A 25,790-nucleotide genomic window follows, 5' to 3' on the forward strand; every position below is an offset into this window, starting at 1 on the left:
CTGATTCAGCCTAAAACACATGCATAGTATGCTCTGCTCAGTGAATGATATCTATGCTACAAGTCCTGTTTGTGCTTGTTTCCACACAGGTGCCTTGGAAGTCTCACAGCTGAGTAATACTCATGTGAAGCTGCTGCTGCAAAAAGGGCCACATCCAGGGGCGGAGCAAGCACGGGGCAGGGGCGGTCTGCCACGGGTACTGCCCTGGAGGGGATGTCACTTGGTGCACGGCAGCCTGAGGGGGGGAAAGCTGCAGGCGTGCCTGCCGAAATCGCCGCGCGGGTGCCTGCTGGAGGGGCGGTAACACTCAGGGCCGCACCCCCGCCCCGCAATCCGCGCCTGAGCCTGGACCATTTAGGCTCCGTTTAGAAGTCGCGGGGGTGCGCGATCCCCCTCTACCTAGCACGTGTGTGCAGCATCCCGCTGCCGCACCAACGAGCTATCTACCTGGAGCCTGGACGCTCCATTTAGGCTCCGTTTAGAAGTTGTGGGGGGCGCGATCCCCCTCTACATAGCGACGCATGTGTTATTACGTAGCGACGCCGCACCCCCCCCCCCAAGGGCATGGCAATTTGCCGCCCCGGGTGTCGTGGCGCCTCGCTACACCCCTGGCCACATCCACATCATAGATGAACATTTTACACGGTTGTGGCGGCCCAAGAAAGGTCTGCCACCAAGGCACAAATTATAGCAGCTGCACACATGAGCATACTGTTTTTCACTATCTCTATACCTGTCTGTAAACATCACAGCAATGTCATGTATTTCCAAACCTCGGGAGTATGGGAAAGTTGACATGGGTATGAACCCATAATTTCTATCTTTTATCTCTCCCCAAAATCAAAATGCATGCCCCTTTAAATACCAAGGGGAAGTACCATGGTCTCTGTTTTCTTGTTGTGTTCTTTTAATAACAGAAAGAAAGAAAAAAGTCAAAGGGCACCTGTACCACTGAATTATTTTACTTCTGCCAGCTTCATCAACTGAGTTCTACACCTCTGAAATTCCAAGGATGCAACGTTGAGAATTTTAGCTAACCACTTGAAAATGCTAGGTTTGGTGTCAATTGACATTTTCAAATAAAGTTAATAGCTCTAGGATTCTTACCTGGTTTTTCTGTGTTAATTCATTAACTGATGTTTGAAGCTTCTGAAGGTCCCGTACATATACTGCAACCTCCTGTGGTCCTTTGGCAAGTTCAGCTCTTAACTGATTTATGGTAGTCTTAAAAAGAAAAAGATAGAAGAACAATTCACATATTTGGTTCAGTGTGTGTGTGTGTGTGTGTGTTCCCTGAGGGTTTTCTAATGAAACTGAGTTTTTATTAGTTTAGATTACCACCAACAAACTGAGCATATTTAATTGTATCTAGAATCTCTGGAAGGGGATGCTTTGCTCCTGTATCACTTCTTTTGATTTCTTCAGGATAAGAAGGAAACTTTGTTTCCCATTTTATTGTGGTAACCAGAAACAATTTTTCAGAAAGGAGACGGCAGTGTGCTATTTTTTTTCACAGTTTTCTGATATAGATGGATACAGGGCAATGTGATGGTATAAAGCTCAAAAGGTTTTACTAACCAATTACTAAATCAGTGTTTAACTTTTATGTATGAAATGCAGGCCCCTTACTCTTTTACCACAAGAAGTTATTGTTTTTAAAAAATGAAAGTTAAAAATATTGAGTGTCCTGGTGGGGTGGGGAAGCATGTTTACTATCAACACGAGAGAGAATTTGGTGACACAGCTCAGATCCTTGAAAGGTATGTGTGCATGTATGAACCCATTCTGCATGTGTATGCACTCTCATATGCTATGGCTACGAAACAGCTACCGGGATGTAGTTCGCAATGAAACTACTGGCTTTCCATAACATAAAAGTATAAGCAGTCACTACAGACAGGGTTACTTTTGAACAACTGGTCCCTTTCCATGGTCATTTTTTGTAGTTTTATAAAGCAAGTACATCTACAGACTGAAGGTGTTTAGACTGCTTGTGATAGATGGAATTGGTTTGTCTACATTTTAACACAAGCTTTGCGAGTGGTCAGGTACCCCACCTTGTCTTTGGACAAGCAGTAGCGATTGTAGGGTGCTTCCTAGCTACTACGCTTTTTGTATAAGCTCTAGCCCTTTTTATTTCTATAACTTAACACCCCATTCAACCCAATGAGATTCCCAATAAATTCATATAAAGCTACACTTCTTGGCCATGAGGGACCTTGCCACGCTAATCCAAGTTGTCATAATGTACAGGATTAGCTGCTATAATGTGATTTATTATGCCATTTTTGTATTTTCTAGCTGTGTGTTTTATGCTCCACTCGCAGGCTGAACTCAGCAGGATATGGCAGCTGTACTGCTGTTCTGCTCTCCTCCTTCTGACATAATTAGGAGCATAGGACTCCTGTTCCACTGATGTTATATCAAATGAGGTTCTATGTCAAATTTCCAAGTCGCTTTTTAAAGCTTAGGAGGACATGTTTATTTTATTTAAGTAAAAAAAGGTGAGTTAAGCAGGGGTTGGCTCTAAGGTACTGAAGGGGGGGAACCAAGCCACATCCCCCAACGCTTCCACAGATGTGAAATAATAACCACAGCCATTAGTTTTTCTTCCTCTGTAATCACACTCTGTGGCATTGTTCATCTACTTACCCGAACGTTTTGCTGAATTGTTAAAATATTTGCAAAAGGTTTACTGAAATGTCTTTGATTTGCACACAGATACACAGTAAGTTCCTACCTGATGTAACAAGATATCGAAATGATCTTTAGAACTGAACTCAATGTAATAGGTTGGGGTTTTGTTTTTGTTTTTTTAAAAGGTATTACCTCAAGTTCCAAGACCTCCATGAGAAAGCAGCAAAAAATAAATAAAACAGATGGGTGAATGGTGAAAGAAAGCAATGATAAATGCGAGTACTACGTTAAACACAGATTTCATGAATTTCATGGGTGTACTTTTAGCAGGGCTAGGCTGCAATTCTGTACACACTTTCCTGGGATTAAATACCACTGAATTCAATGGGTCTTACTTTTGAGCAGAAACATAGAGAGCTGCACTATCAGGCTGCAACACCTATGCACACTTACCATTGGACGTATTAGGACTTTTTTCCAAGTAAACATATATAAGATTAAGTTGCAAGTATTTAGATAACTCTTTGTGGGCAGCACCTTTTTAATTCAGGGCCCCAGGCCCACTACAGTTTAAATTATTCGAGTAAAGAGTATTTGTTTTGCTTTTTCTTGCTGGTTTATCCCCATTATCTATCAACAGCAGTCCGCTTTGGGTAAGGAACCTGTTACCCTCCAGATACTGTTGGCAGCATGGCCAATGCTAAGAGACAATGAGAATTTGAGTCCAACAACATCTGACAAGCCACAGGTTTCACACCCATACTCTCCATCAGTGGTTCCCAACTGGTGGTCTGCAGACCCCAGGGGGTCCACATTACCCACCCAGGGGGTCCGTGGTACCATTCACATAGCTAAAACCACCATAAGAGATATTAAAATTTTCAGAAGTAGGGGGTGCATGGCTTAGCTTCTGAAAAACGGCGGGGGGCAATACTTCGCTAGTTGGGAACTATTGCTCTATATAAAAAAGGTAAAGGGGCCCCTGACCATCAGGTCCAGTCGTGTCCGACTCTGGGGTTGCGGCGCTCATCTCGCTCTATAGGCCGAGGGAGCCAGTGTTTGTCCGCAGACAGCTTCCGGGTCATGTGGCCAGCATGACAAAGCTGCTTCTGGCGAACCAGAGCAGCGCACGGAAACGCTGTTTACCTTCCCTATTTATCTACTTGCACTTTGATGTGCTTTTGAACTGCTAGGTGGGCAGGAGCTGGGAGCGAGCAACGGGAGCTCACCCCATTGCAGGGATTTGAACCGCCGACCTTCTGATCAGCAAGCCCTAGACTGTGGTTTAACCCACAGTGCCACCTGGGTCCCTATTGCTCTATATAATCAAGTTATAAAGCATTTTTAGTATCTAGTATCTAGAATCCAAGAGGAAGATGAGCACAGATGACTAAAAAGAACATGTCACAAACACTGAATAAACAATATGATAAATGCAAAACTAACAATCTAGACAGGCAACTTGTTTATAGATTTTCATATAGCTGACCACCACAATCTTAAGCACTTTTTTTTTGGTTAAAAAATGAGATGCCAGTGAGTACTCATATATTGATTAAAGTGGCATGGGTGCCAGCAGAAAATGGCTCCAAGGGCAGAGGCACACACACACACACACACACACACAGAGAGAGAGAGAGAGAGAGAGAGAGAGAGAGAGAGAGAGAGAGAGAGAGAGAGAGAGAGAGAGAGAGAGAGAGAGAGATGCCAGTGCTCTGTACTAGTGGGTACTGTCACAAAAAGCCCTGCCTAGAGATATCACCATGTAATAATGAGAATAATGATATTGTGAACTAGGAATTGACTTGGAAGTAGCAATGCATGCAGGCTTCCAAAGATGATATGATTTGATAATGATAACATATTATAGTAAAGGTTTTTTTAAAAATATTACAGTAAAGAAAGAACTCAAGAAAGAGTCCTAGATTAATATTTATTTTTACATGATAAATATTTTTTGCTAGATACTCTACCTCTGAGGTTGAACATTCTGCTCGCAAATGATTACACTCATCTTTCAGTTTCTCAGATTCTTTCTCACGCTCCAAAGTCATCTTGTCCATCAGCATTTGAACTTGAACTAATTCCTTCTTTAAAACAGCAACGTCTTCCACCCCGGGCCTCTGAAGCTTTAGAAAAATGAAAGAATGACAAATACATCTTATGGAAATCAGACTGGCAGCATATTTTCAATATGGTTTGCCAGAAATTTTCTGACTTGACACTTGCGATCTGGGATATTAGCAGCACACAAAAATATTCTACACTGCACTGGCCAGATTTAGATCTGCTTAAAACCAACATGGTCACTGCATCATGTGCAATATTTCTGTATTTGAACAGTTCTAGAACAGCAAATCCAGCTTTCATTTCTTAGGTCCAAACAGTTGGTTTTAACTTCATGGGATGTCTTTACACTCAACTCCTGTTGCTACAGTACTGTGTAACTACATCTACTGGAGCTGCTCAGAGAAATTCAAAGTCATGTGAAGGTTAAAACTTGCAACAGCTGTGGGTAATAACTTGTATCTAGTTACTTTTTGTACTCAGGAATAGTTTCCTGGGTAGAAAATTCACTGTGTAGTTGATTAATTGTGCCTACATACATAAATTTGAATGTGGCAACAGACTGTAAAAAAAAAGCCATGATAAATTTAGTAAATGGGGGAAAATAAGTACAAAATCCATATTTCCTAACAACAATTTCTCTTTCCCTCTTTCATTAGTTTTTTTAGATTTGGGCAAGACAACAGATTCTTACATCAGGGCCTTGTTTTGTAACATTAGTAAATCACTGTCAAAGATGAACAATAACGACTTGTTTTAAAAATGCAGTTAAAATGATCAATAGCTAGAACCGTCCCCTTTCAGTTTGGACAAAGCAGAAGTAAAACATGAGCACAAGATAATAAGTTACCAGCTCTGTTTTCAAATCTTCGCATGCACCTCTCTCTTTTTGTAGCTCTTGTGTCAAACTGGCCACTTTCTGTTCAGCAGCTTGTCGAAGGCTTGTTTCTTCATCATATTTGGCTTTAAGATCTCGTTAAGAGAAAGGTCACACAAAAGGTCATTCATTTAATTTAAACTGAAACAAGCATTGTGTTGCATAACAATTATGGACACTTACCCACAATTTCAGTGGCCAACTGTGCTGCTTTCTGTTCAAATAAGTCTTTCATCTGCTTAATATTAAAGTTTTGTACATGACTCTCTTCTAGCTGCTGTTCTAATGATTCTAATTCTAAAAAGAAAGCATGTTTATTGAATATCTCAGAAGTGGAATAATGTTTTACAGACACCTCTACTGATAAAAATAACATTTTTTCACATTAAATAGAATCTTGTCATGTGAATAAAAAATGATGCTTAACATAATCAAATCCTATATAAATCAGTACATTTTCTAGGAACTCCAATTATATGGCAAAACAACTATGCAAACATGCTGCATTTTCATGCAAAGTACAGGCATGTTTCACATTTACTCACAGCAATCTTGAGCACTGTTATTTAAATTTATTTTCCCACATTACTCACTTAGATTATAAGGATTTCCTCCTTATTTTAACATAAATACTAAAGTGGAGGACTACAAGTAATTTCCATAGCAAATAGATCATCAAATTAATCAAATTAACTGTGTGTTAATTGTGGTTTCCCAATTATTTAACCTGGTAGCAATTGTGGTTTAAATCATTAACTATAACAACCTGCAGCAAAAAGAAATTGTTCTAAAAGGGAACAAACAACAGGAACATTGTACACTTTTACAAGAAAATTAATCTCATTTCCTCTAATTAAAACATAGAACCGGCATGACTTTCTAGAGGTACAGAAATGGCTCTAGACAAAAGCAGAAAACAAAATTTTAGAATATTTGTCAGCTGCATTTCAAATTGAAATATTTGCACTACAGCTGGTTGAGTCACTTTCTTGAAGCAGACATAATGGAAAAAAAATGTTTCAAGAGATATGTGAATCATGAATAATATTTTCTTGACAATTACATTTGTTTAACCACCACAAAACTGTGTTTAAAAAAGTATGTTACCTGTAGATGCAGCAGTTTCCAGTCCATCAGGTTTAGACTCCTTAAAAAGAAAAAGAAAAATTTTCAGAAGTATTTAAAAATATTGCCATTTAGTTCCACACACTTAAGTTGCAAAAGTTAAGAACTGGTTAATTTCAGCATATTTTATTGATCAAATTCAACAGTTACCACTAGAGAAAAGAATGCCAAGGTGTTGTGACTAAGAATAATCCTGCACTTGAGTAAATTACCAAGACAAATTATTTAGTACATACAAGTGCTTCTATGAGTCCACACTCATAGGGCACAATAAATAATGCTATGCTTTTATGCTATCTCCATTCACAGGACTCCACTAAATTGAATAAAGATTGTAAAGTAGTTGCATTTGTTGGATTACTATGCATTCATTCTGCTAGGATCAAAGGACGGAGCTGCAGGATGAAGCCCCCATGGTCTAATCCCACCTGGCACTCAAACTGCCAGAGAGAGGCAAAGCGACCAGAGAAATGAAGACAGATGCAGATAGGATCAGTAGGTGATATTAAATGCATCATACTCAAGAGTAGGCTGATTGAAATCAATAAACCTAAGTAACTAAGTACACTGATTTCAATGGTCCTAATGCCAAGTATGACATAGCTGGATATCACCCAGTAAAAATAGAGGGGTGTGTTTTTCTCTTTAATAGAATTTTGATCAGTACATGCATATTTGTTTTTCACGTGTTTCACAGGTTTTAAGAGTGCATTTAAAAAAAAGAGAGCACACTTTAAGCAATTCTTCCTTAACTGGCACTGCATTAAAGAGGGGTAGAAGGAGAAGATCAGCAGAGTAAAGACAATAGAGAAGAAAAGGGTGGTAGGAGGAAAAGGAAGCCATGGGGAGGAAAGAGAACAAGATGGGAGGGAAGGGGACAGAAGACTTAAGAGAGGGGGGGGGGGAATAGGTCCAGAATAGGAATATGAAAGCTTTGTAGCTGGTCATACTGTTGACACTACTACTGTATAGTTGAGGGGTGGGGAACTGGTGGACTTACAGATGCTGCTGGACTTTTAACTCCCCATCAGGGGCACTGAAGTTCAACAGTGTATGCAGTGCCACAGGTTCCCCACTATTGGTGTAGGTTAAATAAATCTATTAAATAAATCGATTAAATGATACACACACACACACACACACACACACACACATGCAATTCTTAAACTACTTCAGTAAATGAGTTATGGAACTAACTGAATCAGGCCACGTGCCTTACAAAAAAGGGTTTTAATCTTCCATTTCAAGGATGATAACAAACTGCTTGTGGTAAACCTGCTTCAAGTATTTTTAAAGCAATTACTTGCTGCCTCTGCCCTTGAACTTTCTCTAATTCTTTCTTCAGCTCTTCAGAGTACCATCGCTCCTCCTGAGCAAAGGAAGTTAAAAGCATTTTATGAGCTTACAGGTTTGGCAATCTTCTAATGCACTTTTTAATTTTAAACAAAGAACTGCATTCACAAGTAATGCACACTTCCAACCTTAAGTGAAGCTTGCAGGTCTTGAACTTCTTGCCGTAGTAGGGTTACATCATCTCTGAAAACATCCCATGTTAAAGAGGAGACAAATAATGTTTGAACTTGTGTTAAAATCAATTTTTGCAGTTAAATTAAATCACATTTATTTCTCTGAGAAATATTCAAACAAACTACTTTCAATTAGTCTTCTGAATTCCAGATACAAGTTAAGCATATTTCCATTAGCTCCCCCTCATATTAACTACCATATTTAGAAATGCTGCAATTATTAACACAAGTACCTTAAGATGCAGCCCAAACTTTAGCTGGGTTTACTTCCTAGTTAAATAAACTTGGTACTGCAATCCAGTTTTGAAATGGATATGCAATCATTTCTCTACATGAAGCATTAGGAAAACATCTTTTAAGAAAAAAAATGTATTTAAAAAGGTGAACCAGAACAATCAATAATTACTACAACAATGATATAATATTACAGAGAGAGAAAAGCATCTTTGCAACTGCAGCAACTTATTTTATTTGTGTGTTCCTTTCCTGAAAAATCTTGAAGCAACCAATAATAAACATAATAAAAATAAATCAGTATTAAAAATTGTACACTAAAAGTTCATTCATAGAAAAGAAGTGATGGACAGTTCAAAGGCCTAGCAAGTTTTTACAAACAGGACACAAGAAAATCCCATTGTACCTCATCTGCTACAATCAATAGCATGCAAGCTGTTGAAGATTCTAACACTGGTAGCCTTCATCCTTTCATTTAACTGAACCATTTATCTACTGCAGATTAACATGCTTCAATATGTTATTCTATGCTCAGATTACTACATGCTTAATATGCAGTTATGATAAGTTATTACTGCTCAGTATTGTTTAGTACCTGTTTGGAGACATGTTAGTTTCTCTTCCTTGGCTTGTATCAATACCAGATTCATGAACTGCTTCATAGTGCTTAAAAAGTTCTTCAGCTGATCCATGAGACTTCATACAAAGAGGACAAATAAATCCCTGTAACATAAAGAAAAAAAACAAATATTTAATAGTCTTCCCTTGCTTTTTATATTACTTCTAATTCATCATCATATCTAAATATAGAATATTCTGTAAAGAAACAAGAAAACTACATTTCAACAATAGTTTTCAAACCACTCATAAATATGTGTCAAACGAAAACTATAAATTGAGATGGATGAGCCTCCAATAGTTGCAGTAGTAAACAATAAATTTAATTTTGAATATGATAAGCAAATAATTGCTAATTCAATGCCAGACATGCCATACTTATCCACTTTGACTTTTGGAACACTTTTAACTTACATTTTAAACCTATATCACTTCTGTCATTGGGTTTGTCTACACTTTGTCTTAACACATGTATGATACTGATCCATAGGATCTTTCTGCAGAATTCAGATTCCAGACTCCAATTCAGACACTGTGCCAAAACACAGCTAAGGAAACTTACCTCTAGGCCACATTTGTATATAATGCTGAGCTATGTGAGTGAAGTAAAATGAGCCCAAACAAAAACTCAAGCTCACAGACTCTGCCTTCACCTTTCCTTCCACATTGCCAGGAGGAACACCTCTGGAACATTTAGTTTCCCTTTTATAGATGCTTGGCTTAGCTTTACATATTAAGCAGAGACAGTGATTTAAACTGCTTAGCTAAATAAGCCAGCTTCATAACTCCTGGACTGAAGCAGAGGCGGATTTAGGGAAGCACAACAGGTTCTGTCACACAGGCCGTGAGGCCTTGGGGTCGCTACATGGGGTACAGCAACTATTATGCAGAATGGAAGGCGAGATGTGGGGGATGCCAAATTTTGGAGTTGCATGGGACGCTGCTAAAGTATGAGACCCGAAGATCCACCAATGACTGTTGTAAACCATGCATACACGTGGAAGATGAACATGTTTATTTTAAATAAATTCTGGTTCATACATAATGCTAAGCCAGCAATCTGCAGAAACTAACTGCTGCAAAAGTTTTTGTCCTGGCAGCATGGATGGAAGAGAAGGAAGAGGGACCATTGTCCAAAGTATAAGGCAACTCCCTATTGGCAACTGCAACACATGACTATCTTTGCAAGCTTCATGCTTCCCCCCCCCCCCAATGTGGAGAGAAAACACTTCTAAACAGGAAACACTTACAATGTTAGAAATTTATGAAATAGGCCAATGAGCACAGATTGCTGGCTCAATCTTTGAAACATGCCAATGAGTGGATTCCCCATTCTCCTTGATGAAATGTTCCCTCTGAATACTGGGGTTTCTAATTTGCATGTAGAGCATTACAATGCTGCAGAAGAGAGCAAGAAGCACCAGCACTGAATTCTGCAAGCACACCATAACCACTAGATTGCACAGATCATATCAGCACAACCCAACAAGTTAAGTCTACTGTAAATACACATTTGGTATAAAACATCAATATACTAATAATGAAGAATGAGCTCAGCAATTCCCTTTGAGCTATTAAATTCTTATTACTACCTGCACCACTGCCAACCTCCTTTATGCTTGACATTAAGAATAGGTAGGTAGTATCCTTCCTATGACTTCCACTTTAAAACAAATTGTATATTCACTGTAGAGCTTAGCTTACGCTATATAATTGTTTTATATGTAATTTTTTTAAAAAATATATGCAATGTGTGAGGGACAGGGGATATCGCGAAGTCCCTCCCCTCCTAAGTTCAAGCCAATCCCCGAGCACAGGGGGAAGCAGAGAGAGTTCCGATTCCAGTGGGGAAGCAGGAAGTCGTGTCCGAGGCTCAGGCAAGGTAGAGGAGCCAGGGTCCCAGGTGGGACAGGAAGGGGCGAATAAGGGCGGGAGACCCATCCCCCCAACTCCGGAATTACGCAGAAAGAGGAGGGGAAAGAGGATGGGTCTGCCAAAGCTTTTGTGTTGGAGAAAGACGCGCCAAAAGCCATTAGGAGGTTCTGAAACCGACTGACAACATCACTCCGTGTAAATAGCAATGACTTGAGCACTGTAAATACGCAGCACCAATAAAAGAATAAAATGCAGAGCTGCGTAGCGTCGTTACTCTGAAGTAGTCCACTCCGGCCACTGTGACAGCAACCTCCTAATCCTTTTTGGGCTACTTTGGAGTTGCCGGGATGAGCGTGTCAGAGGCGGAGAAATGGCGGCAGATCGCGGAGCAAGCCCAGCAAGAACTGCAGCAGCTGTCGCTGCAGGCGCAGGGGGAATTGAAGGCAGCTAAAGAGGAGACTAAGAAGGTCCAGGACGACCGGCTACAACTTGCGGAACAGGTGAGAGCGCTTCAGGAAAAAGAGCAGCAATTAAGGGCGGTGGCGGTAGACCTCCAAAACAAGCTGGATGCAGAGAAAAACAAGGCGGGAGGGGCACCCCAAGTCCAAGTGCTGCCAGGAAGGAGAGCTGGGACCCTAGTAAGCAAGTTCAATGGAGACCCGAGGGAATTTCAGGGCTTTGAGACTGAGATTGTGTATGCTCTTGAGCTGCACCACGATGAGTTCCCTGATGATGAGCACAGGGTAGCGTTTATTGTGGAGCACCTTACCGGGGCAGCCAGGGAGTGGCTAAGACCGTTAATTGCAACAAGGAATCCTTGCATGAAGAATGTCAAACTATTTCTAGAAGGTTTGAAAACGATGTATTCGTCCGATAGTCATATGGATCAGACTAAGGAGGAACTTCATAATTTACGCCAAGGAAATATGACAGTTCGCGCGTATTGGGCGAAATTCACCATGCTGGTGCACAGATTGGGGTGGGAACTTGAGTCCCCCCCAATGCAAGCGGCGTTCTACTTGGGGTTGCATGAGGAGGTGAAGGATGAGCTCTCGAGAGGTCCAAAGCCCAGTAATATGGATCAGCTGAGCAAAGCGGCTCTGGCGGTGGGGGTGAGACAGGAATCCCGGTGGAGCGACAAGCAAGCAACGCGCGCAAAGCGGGCTTGGTTCCCACGGTCGCAGGAGAAGCCACTCCCCCAACAACCCTTTCAAGCCACGCCTGGGGCCAGTCAGGACCAGGAACCCATGCAGATTGATAGCGCGCGCGCGCGGGCTTTTCAAACCCCAGCGGCGCCAAGACGCAAGGAGGGAAGGGGTGGGAATTGCTTTCTCTGCAACTCCCCCCAGCATCTCGTCAGAGACTGCCCACATCGCAGGGAGTGGCAAGGAAAGGCGGGAACGGTTGTGCCCTCCCCCACTGACGCAGCACCACAGCAGGGAAACGGGAAAGCCTGGCTGCAGGAGACAAGGGGCGGCAGCCAGGCACAGTCAGCAGACAACAGCCCCAGCCCACCCACCCGCACAGAGAGGAGCAGAGCCAGCCCACCCCTCCCAGAGCAGGAGTGGTTCTAGAAGTGACGCTCACGCTTCCAAATGGCTATCCCCTGACAGTCCTCGCCCTAATTGACAGTGGGGCGTCAGCGAACTTCTTCTCGAGAAACTTTGCAGAAGAGCACCAGATCCAGCTTCTGCAGCTGGATTTTCCTCTGCACGTGGCAACCATTGACGGCAGAGAGCTGCTGGGAGGGGCCATCACGCATCAAACCCCCCCCATGAGAATGACGGTTGGAAGGCACTCAGAGACACTGGCATTCAACGTCACCACCATCTCAGACCCCCCCATCGTTTTGGGCATGAGCTGGCTGGCGCGCCATGACCCCTCCATAAGTTGGCACCAGAGATGCATCACTTTTGGATCGGACTTTTGCCTGGAACATTGCATGCAGCACCAACCAGGGGAGGGGCCTCCGATAGCCACGGTGGCCACCATGCACGTCAAAGGGGGTGAAGCGATACCCAAGCCGTACTGGGACCTGCAGGAGGTCTTCAGCGAAGCGGAGTCCGACCACCTACCCCCACACAGGCCTTTTGACTGCCAGATCAACCTGGTGCCAGGGGCAACTATACGCCCAGCCAAGCTGTACGCCATGTCAGACCAGGAACTGGAAGATCTGCGCGCTTTCATCGACAAGAACCTCAAGCGGGGGTTCATCAGAGAAAGCAAGGCAGCAGGGGGCAGCCCGGTCTTCTGGGTGGACAAGAAAGACACGCAACAGCGCCGTCTTGTGGTGGATTTTAGACGGCTGAATTCAGTGACAGAGCCAGTGGCTTTCCCCATGCCCAGAGTGGATGATCTCCTGACAGCGGCACGCAGGGGCAAGATTTTCACCAAGCTAGACCTGAGGGGGGCGTACAACTTGATCAGGATCCGGGAAGGCGATGAATGGAAAACCACGATGTTCACGCCTCTGGGCTCTTTTGAATATCTGGTGATGCCCTTCGGGTTGCAAGGGGGCTCAGCATGCTTCCAGGCCTTCATGCACCACGTCCTGGGGTCCCTCCTCTTCAGGAAATGCTTGGTCTTCCTGGATGACATCCTTATTTACTCCAACGACCCAGTGCAGCACGTGAAAGATGTCAGGGAGGTGTTGCAGCGCCTGAAGGAGAACCACCTGTATGTGAAGCTGGAGAAGTGCAAGTTTCACACCAAGGAGGTGGACTTCCTGGGCTACAAGCTGTCAGACAAGGGGCTGGCGATGGACAAGGACAAGGTGCAGGCCATCCTGGACTGGCACAGCCCCAGGACTCGCAAAGATGCCCAACGCCTACTAGGCTTCGCCAACTTCTACAGGAAGTTCATCAAGAACTTCTCTCGCGTTACGGCTCCCATCACTGACTGCCTGAGAGGCAAGCAGAAGTTCAGGTGGACACCAGAGGCGCAAGCAGCGTTCGAAAGCCTCAAGAGGGTGTTCGCCTCAGACCAGAACCTGTTCCACGTGGTTCAGGACGCGCCCCTACGCGTGGAGACAGATGCTTCTGATAAAGCTGTGGGCGCCATTTTGTTGCAACTGGACGCCAACCGAGAGTGGAGACCCTGTGCCTTCTTCTCCAGGAAATTGACTCAGCCAGAGCGAAACTACACAGTGTTTGATCGGGAACTTCTGGCGATCCACGCTGCGTTCCAGCACTGGAGACACTTCCTGGTGGGCGCCAAGCACCCCATCCAGGTGTGCACAGACCACAAGAACCTGGAGTTCTGGAGAACTGCCAGGGTGCTCAACCAGCGGCAGATACGGTGGGCAGAGTTCTTCTCGAACTTCAACTTCTCCATACACTACATCCCGGGAGAGCAGAATGTCAGGGCGGATGCCCTCTCCCGCAAGCCAGAATACATGGAGGAGGAGGCGCCACCGGCACCCAGGCACATTTTCCCCCCGTCAGCATGGTCCTGCGGAGCAGCAGTGGTGAGCGAGGCAGAACTCACAGCACTGACGGCAGCGGATGAATTTGCCAACCGCATCTGCAGAGAACTGAGAAGGGGGGGGGAGCAGGCAAAAGACTTTGCAGAACGCAGGGGGCTGCTTTTCTACAAGGGTGCACTGTACCTGCCCACCACCCAGCTTAGACATACGGTCCTCAAGCAGATGCACGACAACCCAACGGCGGGTCATTTTGGGAGGGACAAAACCACTCACCTAGTCATGAGACACTTCTGGTGGCCAGGGGTGCGGGAAGATGTTCGAGACTATGTACGGGGCTGTGACACCTGCCAGCGGGCAAAGGTGGTCAGAGCAGCGCCACCGGGATTGCTGGAGCCCTTAGCCACGCCACACAGGCCGTGGGAAGTGGTGTCCATGGACTTCATCACAGATCTGCCTTCTTCCAGGGGCAAGACCGCAGTGTTGGTGGTGGTGGACCTCATGTCCAAAATGTGCCACTTTATACCGTGTGCCAGGGCGGTCTCGGCAGAAGAGACAGCCAAACTGTTTGTGGATCACGTATTCAGACTGCATGGATTACCCTTAAGGGTTATTTCGGATCGTGGCCGCCAATTTGTTTCCAGGTTCTGGCGGCGGCTCATGAACCTCCTGCAGGTGGAGGTCAGCTTGTCGACGGCTAGACACCCGCAGACCAATGGACAGGCGGAGAGGGTCAACGCCATTCTGCAGCAGTACCTGAGATGCTACGTCAGCCAGAGGCAAACGGACTGGGTGGATCGCCTGCCACTGGCAGAATTTGCCTACAACAATGCGGTGCACGTCTCCACAGGGGTGTCGCCCTTTAAGGCCAATTACGGGCGTGACCTCAGATCTTTCCCTGAGAGGGAGGGGGAGGAGGAGGAGGGCCCACAGGCTGAGGATTGGGCAGAGGAACTGGAGACGGTGCACCAGCAGCTCAGAGAACACTTGGAGAGAGCCAAGGAAGCGTACAAGAGGGGGGCAGATCGCCACAGGCGACCGGGGGAGGTCATTAGGGTGGGGGACAAAGTTTGGTTGTCCTCGGAGGGCCTTCCCATCAGAGGGCGATGCAAAAAGCTGGCGCCCAGAAGGTTGGGCCCCTTCACGGTCACGCAACAGGTCAACCCGGTGGCATACAGGCTGGCACTGCCAGAGGACATGAGGGTGCACCCAGTGTTTCATAGATCGCTGCTGTCACCGTACAGGGAAAGCAGCAGGCTCCGAGACAGTGAACAAACCCCTGAGGGAGGGGGGGAGAGGGAAGGCAGGGAGCAACTCAATGAGGCCACAGCCATCCTGGATTCAAGGTGGGGGGTGGGGGGCCTGGAGTACCTCATGGCATGGGAGGATGCTCCACCGTCCCAGAATGAATGGGTCCCAGCCACTCAGATACAGGAGGAATTCCTGGTAGAAGAATTTCACGCCCTTTTTCCCCATAGACCCAAGCCCTGGCACATGGAAAGGGAGGGGGAGGGGGAGGAAGCACGGGAGAGCAGTTCACCATGGCGCTGGGAAGCGGAGTTTGAGGAACCAGAGGATGAGGTATGGGTGTCACCGAGATCCACCCAGTCAGAGGAAGGAGCAGATTGGCAGAACATTTTTACCCCCACCAGCTCTGACGCCACAGACTTTTTGGGATTCCCGTCCTCCCAGGCGGAAGGGGGGGGCTTGCAGGACTGGGGGGAGGTGTTCACACCAACGGGCTCGGAAAGCACTGAGTTCTTAGGCTTCCAGTCGTCACCGACACCTGGGGGGGACCTGGGGAGGGGTGAAGGAGAGCTTGGGAGGGGGGTGGATGTGAGGGACAGGGGATATCGCGAAGTCCCTCCCCTCCTAAGTTCAAGCCAATCCCCGAGCACAGGGGGAAGCAGAGAGAGTTCCGATTCCAGTGGGGAAGCAGGAAGTCGTGTCCGAGGCTCAGGCAAGGTAGAGGAGCCAGGGTCCCAGGTGGGACAGGAAGGGGCGAATAAGGGCGGGAGACCCATCCCCCCAACTCCGGAATTACGCAGAAAGAGGAGGGGAAAGAGGATGGGTCTGCCAAAGCTTTTGTGTTGGAGAAAGACGCGCCAAAAGCCATTAGGAGGTTCTGAAACCGACTGACAACATCACTCCGTGTAAATAGCAATGACTTGAGCACTGTAAATACGCAGCACCAATAAAAGAATAAAATGCAGAGCTGCGTAGCGTCGTTACTCTGAAGTAGTCCACTCCGGCCACTGTGACACAATGTTTATGTAATATATTGTAAATGTATCATAAATACCTTCAAGAAGCCTCAGAGAAAACAATTCACAAAGGAAATAAATAATAGCTGTTGAGTGCAAACTATTATAACATTGCTGAAAACAGACATGTTGAAAAACATGTTTTTAAAAGTATTTACCAACCCTATGAGAAAAAATTTACATAGTGATCAAAAAGTTGTTAAAGGCACTTGTATACATGGCATTATTCATCACTAAGAGCTGCTTCTAACAGTACATTTTCCTTATATGCAAGTAGAATCAGGAAGTATGGGTAACTAAAATGCAGATATAGCATTCAAATGGAAGCGCCCTCCATTTTATTTGCAAACCAATCACTCAGCTTTCAACCAGGCAACCATTAGCAACTAAAATGCACAACTAAGGCTGCCGTGTTTTATACAAAAAAATTCCTTAGGGCTGGATCAAACGCTCCAGCTCTCTCACGCAAAAGACCAAGATTTAAAATAATAGTAAACACATTTAACATAAAAACAATGCATCATAATCTACTTAAACTATAGGAAGACTATAAATTTAAAAGTTTGTACACATTGTAATGCTGTCAACTAGCAATTTTATTCATGTGCTAAAATTCAAGAGATCACGTCGTAGTTGCTATGGTGATCCCACAAATGATAGGCAACTATTATGTTGTTATCTAGGGCAGAGTTAACTAAACTTTTATATTAATTTTTTTTGCAAACAATCTTTAATATTTAAAAACACTATATTTAGTTAGGATTTACATGGCAACATTTGGTCAAAAAGAGATGGCAGCAAAAAGAAATCTCACTTGGGGGGTAAAAATGGCACTCCCAACAAGTGGTCAAACTTAGCAGGAGGAGAATGAGCACAAACTAAAAAATGTTTTCATAAAGGGCTATCAGTTCATACCACACAGATTTAGTTTACAGCACAATCCTATGCATGTCCATCCATAACTAATTCCAGATGTTTCCAATAAAGCTTACTCCCTATTAAGTGTGTTTAGGAGCCTTAGGCATTGATAGAATGAATCCATTGGCCCCCAAAAAAGCAAAAGCCTGTTATATTTAATGCTTTCTTCCAAACATTTCAACAAAGGCATGCCTAAATAAAGGGGAAGCTAAAATGGACTTACATATAAGATTTAGCACTTGTATCAAGCCACTCACATTTACGGTTGTTGGCATCCGTCTGTCTCAAGAGAAAATGGAGTGAACCTCCAGGGGTGAAGTCAAATAGCTGTGTTAGCAGCACCAAAGTGACCTGCAAGTCTGTGCAGTGTATGGAGGTCCTGGGCTGCCCAGACGACAAGACCCCCCCACCCAGCTTCACTGATGTGGTCCAAAGGAAAGCAGAGCAATACATTTGGCACCAGCTGGGTATACAAGAACTCTTAGGATTTGTGTTGGGTTTACTCCTCAGCCTTTTCTTCTCCTGAATATATTCTGCAAGGCAGCAGAGGTTTAGGATCAGAGTTCTCCTTCTCCTAGATCAGGTATCCCCAAACTTCGGCCCTCCAGATGTTTTGGACTACAATTCCCATATTCCCCGACCACTGGTCCTGTTAGCTAGGGATCATGGGAGTTGTAGGACAAAACATCTGGGGGGCAGCAGTTTGGGGATGCCTGTCCTAGATGGACAACCTTCCCAGGTTAACGTCACATCTGCTCACTTCCCTCTACAACACCTGAAGACCGCCTTCTTGACGATTGGCGGGATTGTCTGCTCAATCCGCCAAAGCCTGTCTTTTCATGCAGGGGAAGTCCCTAACTCAATGAGAGTTTAAGACCCATCAGCTACCCTCACCTGGTTTAGCTGGCCAGTCAAAGCCTTTTCCCGAAGTGTGGCTGCTGTCACATGCTGACAGCTTCTAGGAGCCACAGGTGATGACCAAAGGTGGACAAACTACTCCATTTACTGTGCCTCTTTAAAATATATATATATATTCATACTAGTATGAATGAAGCTACAGGAGAGAAGTTAAACATATTCCATATCTGCCAATGCTAGTATGTAGAGTTATGCTGCAACATTTTAATTGTTGAATGTACGTGAAAGCAAGACCTTTTTAAAACGCACAGTGCAAAAGCTACTTGAGCTCATTCCCAGATTATCCTGACAGTGCCTGAGTGCAATTGTTTTACTATTGATTGGTGTTATATTAAAAAGACGGGGGGGGGGAATTGCAGCCCTTTACCATAAGAGGTAACATTTTCTAAGAGAGGTTTCACTACATACACTACAATTTTTTATTAAAAAATCCTGACTTTTCTTGCCTTCCTTGTACGCCTACGATCTCTCAATAGAAAACCCCAAGCAAAACTACAGCTGCCTATGTATGAGCCATGTTGAAGATGGTGGATTCTTCACCACTCTAGCCTTCTAAAGGTTTGAAATGCTCTGGCAAAAATCTCCATCTTGGTCCATAGCACAGACCAAGCTGCCCAATATCCAGAAACCTAGAAGCAGAATTTCTAGTTAACAAGTCTGTCAAGCCTCAAACACCTAAATGGGAAGATGATTTTATATACTGTTCTGTAAGTTCACAATGAAATATGCAGGAGAAAATTCAAGTAATGTATCAAGTTGTTCAAATAACTACATGAGGAACAAAAACATGCAAACCTATTTTCAATATGTAAATGCCAATCTTCGATACCACAGCCATTCCACAAAAGGCAGCTGCAAATCAGAAAGAAGGAACCACAAGACACCCTCAGGACAATACACAATATCTGGCACTGGCCTTCTGTTGTGGATATAACACCACCACCACCACTTAAAAAAACGAACCACCACCAATACACCTTGTATATTCCTAGAGTAGGAAGTATCCAGAAAAGCTGAAGAGGCCCACGCCAGAGCAACCAGAAAGGAAAAGCATTTATTTTTCCAAGCATCCCAGAACCAAGCCACTGAAGCCAAATAAACAAGACCCACAGTGGCAGTAGGCAGTTCATGAAGCTCCAGTCTTCTTGTTTCTATCCCAACGTGCTCATGGTAATGTTCGGACAGATCAGTGGCAGTAACACACTTTTTCATGCACACTGGACAGATGAAGCCCTGTGAAACAGTTGCTTTTAGGCATGTATATATTCTAAAACATTGTAAACAAACTGAATGTCAGAAAGGTAGCACAGTGCTCAGATTTTCTGTGACAGCAAATATATACAAAATATGGGATTCACTAAATGGAGAACCAAACACAATGCAAAACAACATTTTATGCAATATTGCAAGATATTCAATCCAATTAAACACTGAACATTGAAATAAGTAGGACTGGGGAGAAAGCATTCCCAGGCAATTTTTCCAAAGAGGTCAGATCCAAGGTTTAGAACAAATCTAAGTTCAAGCTAAGGTAAAGTATTATTGTAATACAGTACCTCTGAAGAGCTCTCATTGTTGACATCCACCACATTTCCTGGGACTGCAGATGAATCAGAATCAGAACTCTGAGATCCAACTCTGCCCGGAGTCTGAAAACAAAAAGGCAGATGTAATATATTAAATTTCCTTATTGCATAGCAAGAAATAAATAGATATTAAATCAGTCATACTTTATAAAATCTTTCACGACAGATGCACATGTGAATTGTTTAAATTCTCTGTTCTAGCATAACAGGAAATTACATTAGTGCCTCCAACTATATTCAAATGTACAAACTGAGCAGGAGTGATAGGGCTATAGCAACAAGCATACAGGCTTGCACCATCACAAAAGAAGAATCTTTATCTTATTAGTAAAATGTGTAGAATGTGTAATAAAAACTATCTATCGTCCAATAATTCTCTAGGTTCCATGGATGTTTCAAGACACATGTATGTTGCTTTGGCTTCACGCATTTCCCATATGCAACACAGTGCAATACTGTAGCACAAGCTTTGTTTTTAAAGCATAGATCTCCCCTTATTTTTTAACACAGGCGTTTTGTGCATATGCTAGACACTGAATATGTTCTTAAAAACTTTTGCGGAACAGCTGAACATTTTTAAGGCCTAGTGAATGCATGAAACTTCCACCTGTCCTTCTCTGGACTGAAGCTACCATTGGCAGATTATTATTTTTTTCAAATATGGCAGCCATTCTACATTTTAACAGACACAGCAGTGTCGAATTTTAAAGAAAATCTGATTGACAATAATGTACACAGTACTTATTTCATCTTTTTAAAGAAATCACATATAGAAAACTTTTCACTTGTAAATGAAGGAAAAGTACAGTAATCATCATCATCTTCTTCTTCTTCTTCAACATCATCATCATCAACAACAACAACAGGGCGACTGGGCCATCTCAGAGTTGGGACAATTAACCTTTTTGCCCCAAGGACCACATTCAAGATAGGTGACCCCCCCCCCCTGAGGTTTGCAAACCCTGAGGTTTGCACAACAGTGGTCACAGTCAAAGTGGTTGTGCCTAAGCAGATGTGCATGGGGCCTCCTACCTACCCTTTGGAACTCCCTCCCATTATATATCAGACATGTGCTCTCTTTATTTTCTTTCAGTGCCTACTAAAGATATTCCTCTTTCATCAAGCCTTCTGTATGGAGATATTTATTCCAGCTGATAGTTGCACAGAGTTTGAATTTATTTTATATATTGCTGTTGTTTTAATCATAATGTTTTATATATGAAACTGTTTCACAGGTTTTTATTATATTGTAAATTGTCTTATGGGAAGCAATTTTTAAATGAAATACCTAGTAATAGATGATGGTGGTGGTGATGATAATAATGTACACACTCACCACATATCACACAGATGCATAGTGCACACACAAAGGCACACTTCACTCACACATACACATACACTTCTCTCACACACATACATACATGCAAGCAACCCTACATATATAGGCATATATTACTCCGTCCTAGCACTCTCGTCCTAGCACTGCAATGAGGCCATTTCTCTATCACAGCACTGAACTAAGAGGAGAAGTTTAAAACTCTACAAAGCCCAGCACTGTGATGGAGCTTCAAATTGCATCAGTGCACATGGCTAAGATAAGAGTGTGCTGATGGGGCGATTTCTCCCCATCTGTTTAACTTCAAAGGCACCTCTTCTTCCTCTGACTCTGCACCATTATAAAGAAGATCTTACTGGTCAGGAAGAGGAAGAAGTACTCATTCCTGTTTCCTGAGCACCTACCAATGGCACTGTGCCAAAGGGAGAAGAGGTGCATTTGCAGATAAGAGAAGGCACACCCAATTCAGCAAGCAGGTGGAAGACTACTGGCAGCAGTTTGGCAGGCTTCATCCAGCCCTCTCATGCATTCACTACCTCTAGCTCAGCACATCAGAGGGCACCCTTTTTGTTCTTATTAAACTTGGTATATATAAAGTTGGTAATTACCTGGGAAATCAGAAGTAGATGATGGAAACAGCTAGCTAAAACTATAACAATCCTGTAGAAATTGCACCGAACAATACAGTACACACATTAGAAGAACTAAGTTTCTACCTACAGAAGATCCTTCCTTGTCCCTTCTCCTGCTTCCATAGCATCAGAACAGAAACCAGCCCTTCTCTTTCTTACTGATTAGTGCGCTGAAATATTTCATATCAGGGTCAGTAACCTTTTTCAGTCCAAAGCTACATTCTCTCATGGTCAATCTTCTTTATATGTTGGGGGCATGCCATCAGTGCTTGGGGCAACAGATGTTACTCTTATCTTTGCATAGTAGGCTACACTCCAGCCAAGCAAAAGCCAGAGGTTTCCATACGTACAACTCTCCAGCCAAGCAAGAGGCATTGTTACAGTTCAATGACATTTTCCAGCATGTGTGGAGAAGGGTGTGGAGCAAAGTAAGGGAAGGATGTAGCCTGAGGAAAGTCCTGAGGGGCTGCATTTGGCCCCTTGAACCAATGCTCCCCTCCCCCAGGTGTATATGAAAGTATGGAAGTGTCCAAGTCAGACCATTAATGAATCTAGCTCAGTGCTACGGTATCCATAGATATTTTTCCAAGCCCTGCCATCACAGATCCTTTAACTGGTGAAGTCAGGGACCGAAACTGGCATAAGCATAGCATGAGCTATGGTCTCCTCACAATATCACCATGTGATAAATGAAACAATTAGCAAGACAGATAACAGCAAGTGTTGCTGTAGCCAGGATTTGGGGCAGGACAGGCTTTGGTTGGGGGGAACAGGCTTTTGTTTGAGGGGTAGAGCCTCAGATTTGTATTGATTTGTATTGATTTTGATTGATTTAGGGGGGCAGCTGCTATGCCCATGACAGCAAGATAGTTTTGAATATACCGTAAGCAATGACCAAGATTAAGGGCAGAGCTATAGAAGACAGCCACACAGTGTTCATGGAGTAGCAAGGTATTCAACATACGATATGCCTTAACTTGGGTTTACAAGTCAACAGAAGAACAGGAAGTCAAATAATTGTGCACTACCCAAGATTACTGTGGATATGAGCCTGAAAACTCTCACCACATAAATGTGAAGCAGAAATGCCACTATTCTGTACCTCCAATCCAATCCAAATAAATTTATTGTATTAGCCATTGGCCATGGCAAATCTGAATAAAAAATACAAGCAAAAGGGGTGTTGTGAAAATAATGCCCTTCATTTAGATCTCTGCGACTCCCTTACAGTTTACTGCTATATTGCCCAGGGTCTTCTTTCTGATCTTTTTGGCTGCCAAAGCAAAAAGAACAAATTTATGAGTCACTGAAGTGTCTACATTGCTAAGAAGCCATAGGACCTCTGACAGGTGAGAAATTGCCTCTGACCATTATGTACCTTATATCTGACACATCTCAGTATTCAAGCGTATATCAAAGGTGGTGATAAAGAAAGTGATCAGCAAGATTACAGTCGTACCTTGGTTTTCAAACAGCTTAGTTCTCGAACGTTTTGGCTCCCGAACTTCGCAAACCCGGAAGTGACTGTTCCAGTTTGCGAACTATTTTTAGAAGCTGAACGTCTGATGGGGCTTCCGCAGCTTCCGACTGGCTTCCTGCAGCCAATCAGAAGCCATGCTTTGGTTTTCGAATGCTTTGGAAGTCGAACAGACTTCCGGAACGGATTCCATTCAACTTCCAAGGTATGACTGTACTAGGAAGGGTGATGGTGCACTTACTCTGAAGTAATGGTCACAGTAGTAGTTCCAATTTATGTATGTGTAAGTTCATATCATGGGCCCATATGCGAATGTGAGACACTTCCATCTACTCAAATAAGCAAATACATAATCACACAATGGTAGGAGCCTCTGCCTCCCAAAAGTACTTTAAGCACCATTCAGTTTGCACAACACAGTCATTCTGCCACTGGTTTTAAAACTCCCCCTATAATGGAAGAGGGGGGTGGTAAGCATAGAGAGGAATGTTAGGCCAGTGGTTTTTTTTATTCTGGGGTAGGAAGTCTCCATGCTTTCAGTTGAATATAATTTCAAAGACCAGGGCAGAGAGCATGGAGGATGCCATGGCTTCTGAAGGCATATTTTAGTCAGGAGCTTTTAATTGTTCTCCTAGCCCTGGGAATTACTTGACCACCATAGCAGGCTAATGCCCTATGCACTCTGTGCACGAACTGCTACTAACTACTGTACTTACAAGCACAGGACTCAGCGGTGTTTGATTTGCTTGATTCTCCCCCTTTTCATTCCTCTCCTCTCTCACAGTCCATGTCAGCGGCAAATGGCATGTGCTGCCCCAACCAGTCATCAGCCACTGAATACACACTGCCACTATTTTCCCACCCACTTCATGTACCTGAGAACACGGCCAACCCACCCCCACCCCCCGAAGTGTGCAAGATTCGAAGATATGCATACAAACATGTGCAACTTGAAACAGAGATTTAATCTGCTGCAATATTTAATAGCACGAGCCTTGGAAGAGTCAGTGAGTAATGCCTTCCACCCTCAACAGAGACACCTCCCTGTCAGAGGGAGAAACCAGCCGTGATTAACCCCGTCAAGTGCCAGGAGGCCTTCAGCACCAGGCTACTCTGCTAAGGCAACTGGAACCAGATGGGCAGGAGGAAGGCCGAAGCCCCTTCAGAAGCTGCCTGGGCCCCACATATTGGGGGCAGGGGAGACAAATGAGACTCCATTTCCTTCGCACTCCCCATTGCTCCCCTTCTGTAGTTCACCCCTCCTTCCCTTCCCCCCTCAGTAGCCCTGAACTTCCTCGCCCCCTATCCCACCCTCGTCTCGCCCCCAACCCTCTGGCAGGGACCTAAAACCTAACAGCGCACCCCCACCTCCCCAAATCCCCCCACGGGAACAGGCGTGGGTCCTGTGCCCCCTCCTTCCCCTCCCCCCCATACCCCGCGAAGCGGCAGAATCGCCCGACTCCCCTGTTGCTCCAGGCCCGGCTCAGCCAGTTGCCTGGGCCACTTTCCCCGGCCATGAATGCAAGGGAAGAAGAAGGGCCTAATCGCACCAGCAGCTACGGCCTGGAGAAGAGGGAAGTAAGGGAAGCGCCGCCGCCGCAGAGGTGGCGGCGGCGGCTGGCGAGCCGGCCCCAAGGGCCAGGAAGCGGGCAGCCAGGTTCCCTGCTACTGGGATGGGCTCGTGTCTATAAGCGTGTGCGTGAGGAAGGAAAGACCCCGGTCAGGTGCCGGTTGTCTGTTCCTCGGGCAGACTCCAGGAAGTGCGGCTCCCTCCGTCCCTCCCCATGTTCCTGCTCCTGCTGCTCCTGCTCCAGCCCGGGCAGGCAAGCGCTGCAGCGGCGGAAGAAACGCCCTCTCGCCGCCGCCGCCGCCGTCCTCCTCGCCGCCGCTCTCTTACCCTCTGCAAAATCCTCCTAAACATTGTGGCGGAGGTCACGTCCCCTCCAGGGCGGCGGCGGCGACAAGTCCGAGCTCACCACGGCGAGCTCCCGGGAGTCATCCCCTAATCACGGGGCCACTCCAAGCCCTGCTCGCACGGCCCGGCCCAACTGGCTCCGTCGCTCCCTGACAGAGGAGGAGGCGGAGGCGGCGCTGCCAGGACTGGGGCGGGAGCAGGAGGCGGCGCCGCGGCGGCGGTGGCGGCAGAAGGAGGTGCCACTCTCTGGGACTGGCTGCGAGGTGGGCGGAGGCCTCGAGGCTCTTTCCTCCTCTGTCCGCCCCGTGGAGGAAAGCGGACCGGGAAAGCGGGGCCGAGCTGCTCTTCGAAGTCTCTTCCGATA

General features: G+C 44.8%; 1 protein-coding gene across 2 annotated transcripts in view; it reads right to left on the bottom strand.

Annotated features, from left to right (window-relative positions):
• EEA1 (early endosome antigen 1) overlaps positions 1–25,587 on the bottom strand; it is a 56,517-nt gene extending 30,930 nt beyond the window's left edge. Inside the window, exons 1-11 of one of the 2 annotated variants that reach the window (XM_035126828.2) lie at positions 25,409–25,587; positions 20,037–20,129; positions 19,591–19,713; positions 9,062–9,189; positions 8,188–8,242; positions 8,010–8,075; positions 6,689–6,728; positions 5,765–5,878; positions 5,555–5,676; positions 4,611–4,766; positions 1,108–1,224 (exon numbers count right to left, since the gene is read on the bottom strand). In XM_035126828.2, coding sequence (XP_034982719.2) covers positions 1,108–1,224; positions 4,611–4,766; positions 5,555–5,676; positions 5,765–5,878; positions 6,689–6,728; positions 8,010–8,075; positions 8,188–8,242; positions 9,062–9,189; positions 19,591–19,713; positions 20,037–20,129; positions 25,409–25,432 — 1,038 coding nt within the window. In that variant the 5' untranslated portion in view covers positions 25,433–25,587. The remainder of the gene's footprint in view (positions 1–1,107; positions 1,225–4,610; positions 4,767–5,554; positions 5,677–5,764; positions 5,879–6,688; positions 6,729–8,009; positions 8,076–8,187; positions 8,243–9,061; positions 9,190–19,590; positions 19,714–20,036; positions 20,130–25,408) is intronic. The other variant, XM_035126829.2, reaches the window with a different exon arrangement.
• Between the last annotated feature and the right edge of the window lie 203 nt (positions 25,588–25,790).

The sequence above is a fragment of the Zootoca vivipara genome, chromosome 10 (genome assembly GCF_963506605.1).
Source record: "Zootoca vivipara chromosome 10, rZooViv1.1, whole genome shotgun sequence".
NCBI lineage: Eukaryota > Metazoa > Chordata > Lepidosauria > Squamata > Lacertidae > Zootoca > Zootoca vivipara.